We start from the raw sequence: 13,168 nt of genomic DNA on the forward strand, positions 1-13,168 counted from the left end.
CTGCAGCCTCCCTGGCACCTATCTCAAGGTGTGTTGACGAAGCTCCTCACAGTGGGGGCCCAGACTCCCAATTTCCCACTGCTCCCTTCCCGGCTGGGGTAGCCCTCCTGGCCCACTGGTCGCCGAAGCCCGCAGCCCAAGTCCATCCACTCCAAAAGTGGTCCCTCAAGTGGTCAGAAGTCGAGCTTTCGCCTGCCAATGCGTCAAGGGCCACCACGCTGTTTCCAGTTATAGTTCAATTCAAGGGGGCACCCCCCTTTGGGGCCAGCCCAGCGCTCGGGCTCGCCAACCCACCCCCGGGGCCCACAACCCCACTGGGCGGCAGCAGGCTCCAAACATACACCTTCCTCCCGAGGGATGCCGCACTCACCGTCCCCCGTCGGGGCCTCCTACTCCTCACCGATACCGCTGTGTCTCGAGGCGGTGTGTCTCTAGGTAGCCGAGGCACAGGCTCGGGCCCCTACTCCACTAGGGTTCCACCTGGATCCCGTTCGAGGCCCCGCAGAGGGCGGCACGCCAGGCCGACAGTCACTCGTCCACAGGGCCGGCCCACCAGGGCCGCTCCACCGCTCCTCAAGGCCCCCTGCCAGGGCGGGCGTAGTCGCGCCCGCTCTGCCGCTCCTCCGCGGCTCCCGCGCTCTCCGGCCCGAGCTGTGTCTCAGCCTGTAGCTTCTTCGGGGGGAACCTCCCGCGGGTCCCCTGCCCGGACCAGGGATCCGCTGCAGTAACTCTGGCTTTGCTGCGAGATCAGTCCCGGGAGGTCGCCTCACTCCGGCGGGTCAGGGCCGAGAAGACCCGAGCGCCGGCAACCACCTACCGTTCCGCTCCTCCCAGGTCGATTTGCAGCACTCGTTGCCTTTAGCCTCCAGGTATGCACACTAGGGGGGCTTTCCGATATAATATACTCCGCTGGCGGGGTGGTGGGCACCGCTTGCCTTCAGGGTACGAGGAGCTCCGGCAGCGCGCTCACTCCCTGCCGGCGGCCATCTTGGATCCACAGTTAGGCCGTTTTTAATGAACATGTTACCAATATTCTGGATTGGTGTTTCAAAATGTTCAATTTTTGTAATGCCATTCACTGTAAGTTTAATATAACATCAGGAAACCCACATGTTAAGCTCTATCTATTTACCCTCAAAATGCACGTATATTCTCAGCCAGCATTCTTATTTTGATAACCTACAAATCAGTTAGCCAGCTTTTGTAAAGTTTCAAGGAATTAAAGCTAATGCTTGCAGCTATAAATTTAACTCACATACAAAGTATGGCAACTTGCAACTAGCTTGTGTGCTTAAAAAAGTCTCAGCTTGAGAGCAAATGCTGCAACAAATGAATCTTGGGGGCTGTACTAAGATATATATGTAAGGTATAGTGCAATCATTCTGCCAATAGCATGCATACTTGTGTTTGCCTGGTTTGTTGGTGCCTCTGATGCCAACACAAGTATACCACACCTTTACCTTGCAGTAAAAATGATCATGGCTCTCATCTTCAGTCACCTTAGTAGTATTGGCATTACTTGCAGTAGGATGATACTACTTCTCAATATGGAAGATGGCATGTTGCCTCTGGCTGGATTGTGCATGTTGCTTAACATGTTATTTTTTTACCTAGCCTATTATCAGCATAGTCTATACAAGTGGTCTCAGTTTAGGTGTTTCCACCAAGAAGTCCTTTTGCTCTTCTTCCTGTGCAAGTTTACCTTGAACCATCGTGCTGTCCTTTGAGTAACCACATGATAGTTAGACAACCACATTAGGCAATGAGGACAACAAGGGTTATTTATTGTCTGGTGAAACATGCAGTAGTAATCATGCACACTCTTCTTCATCCTGCTCCCCCTTCTCTAGGAAGTAGGCTTCCTCTTCCTCTTGTGAAGGTACTACTGTGCATGATTCAACTTTCTGAATTTTGAAATGGATAGAGGGCTGCTTCTAAGTCTCTTTTTCTCTATTGCCCACCTATTTTAAAGCATTGTATGCAAGTGAGATAAAGCTCGTTGAAAAACTGTTCCTTCTTAGGCGTCGTTTTGCCTCTGACATAAATGTCCATGAACGCTTCTAAATCAGTCTATATATGTCGGGGGGTGTACAACTAGTCATCATAGTTCTGTTCTTCTAAAGAAGTACTCTAGGTGTGTAGCCTCTTGTGGTGTTTGGGTTTGATGGCTTAACACACTCACTGTTACCCCCAAAACAGGCTTTCCCACAATATGTAGTCCATTGGCACAGATTACTGTTGGTGTGTGGCCAGCAGTCTTCTCTCTCCAGCATTTGTCAAAAAAGCTGCCTGTTCCTGTTGGCCACCACACTGGAATGTGCTTCTTGACTTTATTAGCAACATGCTCTTCCCCCTGATTTGACCTAAGGCTGATGGTCTGAAGCTGTGAGTCTAAATGGTGTGAGGGTTGGGATTGGCTAGGTTCTCTCACTACCAGATGGGCCGAACTGAGTATGAAGGGACTGGGCTAAACGTACAAGAGCCCTGGTGACCATTTTGAAACTCTGTGTGTATGGAGGGGCTAAAAAAGATGCTTGTGTGGAGGATATCCTGCCGCGCGGTTGTTGGGAAGGCAAGCGTGTTGCAGGGGTAGAGGGAGGTGCACTAGGGGTGTTTAGTTACCCCATGCCCTTCCTGTTCTTGAAGGGTTTCCAAATCGTTTCCCTATCGTCGAGGGAATAATTTCATTTCCCTGATCCATTCTGGATTTTCCGTATTGTGGGAGATTTAGTCCATTTGAGGGTGGCTTGCCTGTACAATTTAGGTCTTTAGGCCCGGATACGGGTTTCCAGATGTCCTCCCTTGCACAAGTGGTCTGAATGGATATTTTGCAAGCTCTGCTCTCTCCCCAGTCTGAATTCTGCTTCCCAGCTCCGGTCCAGGTTTAGTTTCGGTTCCTAGGGGTGTTATTGAAAATGTATTTTTCTCAAACTGGTTTGCTAAGTACCTGGCTCCCCAAGTCAACTGGCTTGTGGCCACCACCTGAAGTTTCCCAGCAGGGAACTTCGTCACAGCGTGGCATGCGAAATTCTGGAGCCATATCTTGCTTTGGTGCCAAATTGTGTTTTTGTATCATTTTGGCTTTGGATTCTGTGATAGCATTCAGCACCAAGATGAATTTCGGTACCATGGTGGCGGACTGGAGGATATTGTATTACAGTGCCTATGGTTACAGCTTATTGTAGCAAAGAGTTAGGGTTGGATCTTGTAGAGGCCATACTCCACAACAAAGACTTGTTTTGGGCCGGTGGCACCGATATTGTAGGTGATGATGTTCACTTTTTCTGTAGATGTGTGCCTGCCTTTTTTTCTTGTCCACACTGTGTTTTCTTACTGACCTTTCTGTGTGTGTGAGAGCATGGGGTGGCTTTTCGATGTAGCAATGTGCAAAACCTTTTGAGTGGGACTAGTATACTTCAATGAATGGCATTTCTAGTACCTGTCCTTTCTTTCAGAGTCACACCTGACTTGCTCTCTTGGCAGGTGTGACTCTGAAACTCCAACTCTGATGCTATTTCAGGTTTTAGCTTCTCCACGAGGTCTTTCAACTATATCAAGTTCTCAGATCTACCACATTCACAGCGTAGGATACCCAGTATTATTCATTTCATGTTTTGTGCTTTCTTTACAATCTAGTGTCACTGCAGAGGGATCAGTGGACAAGAAGTCTCCTGGTCAGCTGGATACCTCACCTCTTTGCAGGACTATGCTCCCAAATTACTCCAGTCTCAAGGGAGGGGCACTTCGCCTTGACTACGCTTCTGTCGCACTTGTGCCTTAGTCTCAATTCCACCTCCCACGCTCCCAACTTGCCTTGGGCCAGTCCTTGGGAACTCTGTGTGCCTTTCTGGCTAGGGGACAGTGTTGTTCGTCACTGCTGTTCTTTCCACTCTCGTCATCTCTTTTTTATTCCACCGCTGCCACTGCTTCGCCCTCTGTTACCCCACCTATTGCTCTTTTATCACCACCACCTCTTTCACTACCACTTCATCCTCTGTCACTACCACCTCCTCTCCTTATCTAGGCTCTCCCACTCATCTCCAGCACCACCTTATCGCTTCTCCCATCGCGTTCCAATGCTCACCAACCTCTTGCCACAACCTTCAATGGCTGACTCGGGTTCTCTGGGTTTTAATACTCTTTACTCCTCTTCCTGGATGTATCTTAACCAGGGGGTCTGTATTTGGGGAGTATAATTGGGACAGAGCTATGATTGTTTGCTATTCATGAGTTTCCCTGGGGCTAAGCTGGGTTTACGTAACCAGACCAAGCCTTTAACTGACATGTTCACCTTCTTAAATATAACTCTCCCCTCTCTGACCCCCCCTCTGTTGAAACCTATGCTGATGCTAGCCACTTGTTCTTTAAGCGTGTAGATTAAATGCGCGGGACGCACTGGTTAAGGTGTTAAAGCACTTTATGAAATAAACGCACACGTACAGTGAAAATGCAACATCATTTTGTCCTTGGGTGAAAAACACTCTGCCGGGAGACCATGTTTTGGTCACTTGGTTTCTCACTAGTTACAATCTGCCCTCTGAAACCTGCAAAGCTGCAGAGCTGTATTTGCAGGACTACCTGGTTCACTGCATATTCCCTTTAAGCTGCTAAATTACTTCTCTGATGTTGCATGCTTACTGGTAATATTAAGAGCCTTGCTACAAATATTGGGTGAATAAAATTAACTGCAGTTAAAGGGATATGTATTTTTTCTAAATTCTAGAATATGGGTATGCTTAAAGAGAGCTTTAGATTCCCTCAGTTTGGGAGGTGACACATTTTTGGTGGTTCTGTGACTTTTTCCTGCCACGTGTAAGGGACCAAGAGCAGGTGACCAGGGGTCCTCCTCATACCTGCCCTGGGCCCCTCAGCCACTGGCTCAGGGAGGCACCAGTCCCGGTAAGTCAACTGCTTTGTAGGCACTAGAGCCAGCCAGAGGATCGCATCCCAGATCATATAGAATAATGTTTTCAAATATTTTTGTTCCCTCAACCTTAAAGCTGTGCACTCATGGACAAAATAATCTTTCAATTCTGTCCGTCAATTAAAAATACATTCTAGTGGATTGACAAACAACGAGAGTACAACTGGTACCTACCAAGGAATCGCAATTCCTCTAATTGCACACCTTGTACAAACCAAAAATGTCAAAGACGAGAAAGGAAAAATGGTTGATGGCATACACCATGGACTTGTGCCATTTCACATCTGTATTGGTAAGGACAAGATGGGGGCTGAGATATTCTAGTCTGAGTCAATGCAACCCAGCACAGAGTCTAATGAGCTTCAGTCCACAGTGTCACCAAAATGTGGCCTGAATGCCTCAATGCTAAGATCTACAGAGGCTTCACATATCAAGATATTGTACAGTGCTCCATTGCTCAGTAGCTAGATCTCTCTCTCTCTCCCCCCCCCCCTTCTCACTTCTCCCCTCTGCCCTCTCCTCTCCCCCCCCCCCACCCCTTAAGCACCCGTTCTTCTGTGGTACACAAAACAAGAACTCACCATGAACATGTTAAGGCATCTTTTAATATCTGGAGATAGGCAGGTTAATGTGCAGACGGTGAACCCTCTCTAAGTGTGCATGTTTATTGCTTACACACTGGTGCCCGTGCCAGAGAATGGACTATTTAACTAGCGAAAATGGCTGATAAGGAGGACTACAGCAGATAGAATGTTTAAAACATCATTTTTTCTGTATGCTGAAGTTCTTATCTTGTGCTCCAGAGTACCATAGCTTTATCCTAGATCGTCAGTCTGTTGTAGATCTTTTTTTTGGAGCTCCAAGCTGCTGTGTGTCTGTACTAGAGGTTCAGTATGCTACAGTTGTCATAGAGCTTTGGTCATATAATCGGTTGTCCCACAGCGCCACATTCATTCTGCTATAGCTGTGTCCCACAGGGAATCCAGCATCTGTGCCCTAGTCTTTTGAAGCTCTCTCCAAGCACGAAGGTCTTCTGCAGTTTTTCTATAGACTCCAGTACTGTATCAAGTCTGAGCTCTGCTGTGTTCCTATCACAGAGCCTAACTCAGCTCGAGTTCTGGCCTATAGCTTTGGTCTGCTGTAGTTCGCTTTGGTGTACTGTAGTTTTATCCGAGATCTTTTTGTGCCCCAGTTCTGTCCTTAGAGCTGTCACCTCCAAGCATTGTATCCTAAAGCTTCAGTCTGTTGTTGTTGTTCTCCGCTAATGTTATATTCCGTTGTAGTTCTGTCCTAGATATTTGGTCTGCTGTGCTCCTGGGGTCAGCCTTAGAGTGGGTTCCAGTCTACTGCATTTGTGCTGCTCATCTCTCCCTTCAAAGCTTTGGTTTGTTGTGGCGAGGTTCTGACATTGCGTACAGGTGGATGAGACGTTCTGCTTCTCTCCAGCCAGATTGTAGTGCTCCGTGGGTAGTGGAGTAAAATGTTTTATGTGTGGCTTCACCAGCAAATAGAAGCTGCAGAGGCTTGGGGAAACATAAAACAATATAATGAACACATTTTCAATATGGGAGAAACATGGTCCATATACAGATAATACTTGATGCAATTGAGCTTTAATACTAAATGGCAGCAGTACAATTCTCCATATATAGTGGTTCTTGGAGGTGAGACAACAAACGCACAGTTAACACTGGATAGAATTGTGCTTTGGGTCTCCGGACACTCCGAAAGGGCAGAGGTTTGGAGAAAGAAATGACTGAAAAATTTATCTAAATGAGTTTCCATTCTCCATAGGGACAGTAAACCCTCACCTTATCAGGAGAGGTTAGGGGGAGACATTAATGGATCATGTATATGGTGAATAGTTCACATACTAAAGGGGCAGTAGATCTCACTGTAGAGCAAGTTTTTTACACAGAAAACAAAAGCAAAGCCATATGCTAAAATCCCTAGAGATGACTGAATTGTAATAATTCATGAGGGTGGAACGCAGAAAAGGGCTTGTGGGAAGGTTAAAAGAAATACACAGATAATTAGCATGAAGATTAATTATTACCTTAAGATTGACTCAAATACTCTTAGCGCATAGCTTTACCTCATTAAAAATATTTTGGGGAATCCTGCTCTTGCAGCAGGTCAGCCCGGAAATGAAATGGTGACTTAGCTGTAATTGTAGTTCTCCAGCATTGGTGTCTTTCTTAGATTCACATGGTTGAATGTTGCCGGTCGTCAAGCTGGTAATACTCAGTCATAATAACATTACAGCTTATTCACCTTAGAAGATTTTGTTTACAATAATAATGTTTCATATAGCATGATAGCCCCCATAAGCTTTGATGGCGAAGATATCGGGCACATGGCAATCTATAAAAGACAGCAACGCTGCAGATCTACAGTTAAAAGTAAGTTACCATTACTTCTCCAGCAATGGATCTTGCATAGATTCACATACTGTACTTGAATAGTATAGAATACAAAGCAGTAGGGGAAAAATGGAAATGGGTGGTTCCAACTTAATAATGTAAAAAGCGCTAAAAAGCCTCCTTGGCCACAGAGGACTTTAATCTGGCATTTATGTTTAGAGTAGGGTGAGAATGTGTAGAGAGTTCTCTATTTCACCACACTGCAGATACCCTGCAGAGTAATGCCAGCATGGAATGTCGTGGTGGTTGCCTTAGCTCTTGTTGTGTGTGCCTGCGGCGAATCCAACAAACATGTGACATAGAAGAAGGCTTCAAGACTTTTCCTTTAGCTTTCTCAGGAAGGGGTTAAAATGAAGGATTAAGGTGTTAACCACAAAAAAGGGACTTAATCTACAACAGAACAAGTTACTTCTTACCTGGTAACGTTCTTTCGATTGGACGTTCCTCCAACGTAGTCCTCATCTCAGATGTATTCCATCCAGCTTTGCTGCTCTTTGGAAATTATTTCGGCAGAGGGCGCAGTGTGTCGATGTCATCGAGTCGATAGTCCCTCGAGCGCCTCCGTCGAGGGTGACGTCATCGGGTGTATAAGTAGCACGTGCGGTGCCCGTTGGCCTCAGTTCTGTTTTTCCCCTTTTGTATCTGTGATCTTGTACTGTGTAGATTGTGCCGGCAGACAGTTATCAGCCTTGCGAGATTTGAGATGGCAATAACCCGTAAAATATCTACAGAGGGGTAGGTTGGGAGGGCGATGAGGAATACGTTGGAGGAACATCCAATCGAAAGAACGTTACCAGGTAAGAAGTAACTTGTTCTTCGAGTGGATTGTGTCCTCCAACGTATTCCTCATCTTAGATAGGCTCCCAAAGCAGTATTTTGCATAGTTCCTCTGGAGGAGGGGTCAGATTTTTTTTTTTAAATGCCCTTAGATGGCAGAGTAAAGCACTGCTTTTTCAAAAGTTAGTTCCCTAGACTGGGAAGCATCCAGGTTATAGAATTTTGAGAAGGTGTGAAGCGAAGACCAAGTTGCTGCTTCGCAAATGGACCTTGTAGGGACACCTCTTTGAAGGGCTGTGGAAGAGGCGATGCCTCTGGTGGAATGAGCTCTTAACCCTTCAGGTGGGTCTTTTTGTGCTAGTCTGTAGCATTCTGAAATGCAAAGCACGATCCAGCGTGAAATTGTTTGTTTTGTTACTGATTGACCTAGCTTTCTTCCAGTGTAGCCTATAAACAACTGCTTGTCCACTCTAAGTCTAGAAAGCCTAGAGATGTAAAAGCTTAAAGCTCTTTTTGGTCCAGTCTGTGTAGTCTTTCTTCCTCCTTGGAAGGATGAGGTGGAGGATAGAATGAGGGTAAAACAATTTTATGATTTAAATGAAAATCAGATATTACCTTCAGTAAAAATGATGGTTTAACCCTCAACACAACCCTGTCCTTATGGAACACAGTATAGGGTGGCCCAGAAGATAGTGCCTGCAATTCGCTCACTCTTCTTGCTGATGTTAGAGCAACTAAAAATGCTGTTTTCCATGTTAATAATCTTAATGGACACGTGTGCATAGGCTCAAAAGGGGCACACATTAAGAATTTTAATACCAAATTTAGATCCCAAATCGGTACTTGAAATGGGTGAGGAGGAAACACATTAGTGAGACATTTTATGAATTGTGTTATCAAAGGAATTTTGAAGTAGGAGCATTCTTCCGATGAACGCTTGAAGATGGAAAGCGCCGCAAGGTAACCTTTTATTGTTCCGATATTCAGACCTCTATGTGCTAGGGTCAGAAGGAAAGATAGTACTTCCGGAATAGAACATAGAAAAGGATCGACATTCTTTTCCCCGCACCAGTTGCAAAACTTTTTCCAACGGCAACGGTACAGAGACTTTGTTGCTGGCCTTCTTGCCGAAAGTAACACCTCCATAACATCATCTGGAAGGTTCCAATCCTTGTATCTCAGCCTTTCAGATACCAAGCATGAAGGTTGAGTGTTCCGACCTCTGGGTGGAGAACCTGACCTTCCATTTGAGAGAGAAGGTTCTCTCTCTGAGGAAGACGTACTGGAGGACAGATGGACATATCTAGAAGGTCCAGATACCACGTTCTCCTGGCCCAATCCGGAGCAATTAGGATTAAGCGTCTCAGCCTCCTGATGACTTGAGGAATGACGGGAATCGGAGGGAACGCGTACAATAGTGGGAAATTCCAATCCACCACGAACGTGTCCCCCACGGCTCCTCTCGGGGGAAATTCCCTTTAGCAATACCTTTCGCATTTTCGGTTGGTACTGGTTGCAAATAGGTCTATCTGAGGGGTTCCCCAAAGGACAAAGATCTCTTGAATGACTTCCTGAGCCAATTCCCATTCGTGGGACACCGTGCTCTGCCTGCTCAGAGCATCTGCCGTCATATTCTCTTCCCCGGCTAGATGAATTGCCGTTAAAGAGATTCCTTCTTGAATCGCTCAATACCAGAGCTGCAGTGCCTGTCTGCACAGGGGTAGTGACCCCACACCTCCTCTTTTGTTTAGGTAGTGCATGGCCACTGTGTTGTCCGTCATTATCAGGACATTCTTTCCCCTGACAGATGGCAGGAAGGCCTTCAGCGCTAGTCTGATTGCCCTCAGCACCAAAAGGTTGATATGTAGTTTGGACTCCGATGGAGACCAGCGACCGTTTATTGTCAAATCGTTGGCATGTGCTCCCCACCCCAGGAGTGAGGCGTCCGTCACTTCTGTGATCTCCGGCCATGGTAGCCAAAACGGTTCTCCCTTTAAGATGTTCTCTGCACAGGTCCACCATAGAAGGTCTTGTCTGACCTTGTTCGGAATCTGAAGAAGATCCGTCATTTGACCGAGAACTGGGACCACTGAGTCTTTAGGGCCCATTGAAGGGATCTCATCCTCAAGCGTGCCTCTGGCACCAGAAAAATGCAGGATGCCATGAGGCCGAGCAACCGTAGAAAGTCGTAAGCCTGGAGATTTTGGGCATTTTGGAATTTTGAAACCATCTGAAGAATGTCTTGAGCCCTCGTCTTGGGAGGCGAGCTCTTTCCCAAGGATGTGTCTAATACCGCTCCTATGTATTTTAGCTGTTGGGAAGGTGTCATTTGAGACTTCTTTAAGTTGAGGGAGAAGCCCAGTTTGTGGAGGTAGTGGCAGGTGACTTTCAGATGATCCAAAGCTTGCTCGGCAGAGCGCGCTCTGATCAGCATATCGTCCAGGCAGGGGAAGATATGAATCCCCCCTCTCCTGAGGTACGCTGCCACCACTACCATTAACTTGGTGAAGACTCTCGAGGCGGAGGTCAACCCGAATGGCAGGACTCGAAACTGATAGTGTGAGTCGCCAACAACGAACTTCAGGTATTTTCTGTGCTTGAGATGAATCGGCACATGAAAATAAGCATCCTGGAGGTCCAATAACACCAACCAGTCCTGGGAGTTGAAGGGCCTGAAGGATCTGAGAAAGAGTAACGATCTTGAACTTGTCCTTCCTGAGGAACTTGTTCAAGCTTCTTAAGTCCAAGATGGGTCTCAGTCCTCCGTCCTTTTTGGGGATCAAAAAATACGGGGAGTACCAACCCTTGTTCCTCTCCGCTGCAGGTACTGGTTCTCTGGCACCTTTCTCCAGCAGGGTTAGAACTTCCTGCTGTAGGAGCGGATTTGAAAACTTCAATGGGTGTCTCCCTGGTGGATTGCTTTGAGGTTGCTTTAGAAAAGGAAGGCAATAGCCTTGGGCTATTGTATCTAGAGCCCAAACATCTGAAGTAATGGCTCGCCATTCTTGCAGATGCTGCGACAGCCTGCCTCCTACAGGTGTTTTGTGGTGCAAGTCCTCAAAGTGATTTTGTGGCGGATGTTGCAGCCGCTGATGGCAAAGAGGCTGCAGCTGGAGCTGGCTTAGCACATTTTCCTCGTCCACCACGAGTGGCTTTTGTTTGGCCCCTTTGACCGGCCATTCCTCTCGTCTTCCCGTATGAGGTATAATAACGATAGGATCGTCCCCTCCATGATTGTCCTTGCGCACGAAAAGGCTGAGGTTGCCTAATAGCAGCTCCTAAAGATTTGGCCGCTGCTTTTGAGGTCTGCAACCTCTCAAGGCTCTCGTCAGCCTTCTTGCCAAAAAGGTGAGACCCATCAAAAGGCATGTTCAGGAGGCGGTTCTGTACGTCTGGTGCAAAACCCGACTTCCGTAACCACGCAAACCTGCGCATTACCGTGCTAGTGCCCATGGACCTGCTTACACTATCCGCAGTGTCCAATCCAGATTGAAGGGATTCCTTCATGGCCTCCTTTCCATCTCTAACGATGGCTAGGAAACCTTCCCTTTCCCGCTTCTGGTATGTGCTCCGCCGCCATTGCGATGCATTCCCACAGAGTGTATGAAAATTTTGCCAAGGCACATGCGGAGTTGGCAGATTTTAATGCCATGCTCCCGGCTGAAAATACCTTCCGTGCCCAACCATCCACACGTTTATCGTCCCTGTCTGGAGGGATAGACGGGTACACAAGTTTGTTGGAAGCTGTGGCTGCCTGTATGACCAAACTCTCGGGAGTTGGATGTTTTGACAGATAGCCAGGGTCGCTACTGGCTGAGCGGTATTTTGATGCTAGGGATTTATTCACCGGAGGAATAGAATCCGGAGTTTCCCAATTCTTGGCCACCCTGTTTTGTAAGGCTACATGAAAAGGTATAAAACTGGGTCTTCAGTGGGACCATGGTCCAATATGTCTGTAAAATCGTCCTGGACGAATTGGGCTGTTGGTTTAGCTCATCCCAAGTAGTCTACCACCTTTGTCATTAATTGACGATAAGATGGACTTGCATGCTCTCCTGGATCTGGTCTAGCAAAATCATTCTCAGGAGAGGCATCAATGCCACTTGCATTATGTAAGGACTCCACCAAATCTTTCATCCTGCTTTCTTCCAATATTAAGCATTCTGGGACATTTTGGGTGCCATATTCCACCCCAAAGGGTACATCTTCCTCTTCGTATCTCTCCTGATCCTCAAAAATGGAGGTCAAGGATTTGAAAAACTCCTTCCTAGGGAGAGGCTTGAAAACCTTCTCTGGGAGAGGAAGAGCAGGAGGTGGTGTAATACTAGATTTTGAAGAAGATACGTGTCTTGCAGTTTTCTCCTTCTCCTTTTCTAGCTGCCCTGGCTTGGTTGGAGCCTTTGGCGCCGAAGGTTTCGGCGTCGACGTTGATAAAGGCGTCGACGATGACATCGTGGTCGTCGACAGGGTCTGCTTCGAGGGCGTCGAGGCGGCCTTTGACAGTTTCTCCTTCGAGGTGTGGAAGAAGGTCTCAGACGGCGTCGGTGACCTCGAGCGGTCGACTCGACTCGAGCATTTTTCGCTCGGCGTCCTGGAAGGTTCTCTATCCTTCCTTTTACGATCACCCGGGCTCGAGGGCGCGCGAGTGTCGGAGCGATGACGCTCCCGGCCGGCTTCCGAAGAAGGCGCGGACCGAGGCTTTGCTTTTTCAAACACCTCCATCATTTTGACCCTAAATGCTTCCCACTCTTCGGAAGACAAATGTTTTGTGGGGCATTTCATTTTCGGAGACTCGTCTGATGACGTGGTGGAGGGAGATCTTTGTTGTCGTTTCTTCGACTTTTTCGACGAAGACTATGAGCGATGAGAATCGCTTCGAGATCTGGATCCATGCCTTTCGCTTTTCCCCATGGGATCTCGACTCAACGCTAGAGGCTTTCCGATCCTTCCGACCTACCTGTAGCTTTCCTCTCCTTTCTCGCAAGGCCTTTCCCGTCATCGCCTGACACTTCGAACAGGCCTCCATGTCGTGGCCTTCCCCGAG

The 13,168-nt window shown here is 47.3% G+C and overlaps 1 protein-coding gene across 4 annotated transcripts in view; it reads right to left on the bottom strand.

The window, feature by feature from the left end:
* Window positions 1–5,509: 5,509 nt before the first annotated feature.
* PAOX (polyamine oxidase) overlaps window positions 5,510–13,168 on the bottom strand; it is a 572,703-nt gene continuing 565,044 nt past the window's right edge. For 3 of the 4 annotated variants that reach the window (XM_069611145.1, XM_069611143.1, XM_069611144.1), the window contains exon 8: window positions 5,510–6,447. In XM_069611145.1, the coding sequence (XP_069467246.1) occupies window positions 6,298–6,447 (150 nt within the window). In that variant the 3' untranslated portion in view covers window positions 5,510–6,297. The remainder of the gene's footprint in view (window positions 6,448–13,168) is intronic. The other variant, XR_011268680.1, reaches the window with a different exon arrangement.

This window comes from Ambystoma mexicanum, chromosome 8, assembly GCF_040938575.1.
Source record: "Ambystoma mexicanum isolate Mex_15411 chromosome 8, UKY_AmexF1_1, whole genome shotgun sequence".
Classification (NCBI taxonomy): domain Eukaryota; kingdom Metazoa; phylum Chordata; class Amphibia; order Caudata; family Ambystomatidae; genus Ambystoma; species Ambystoma mexicanum.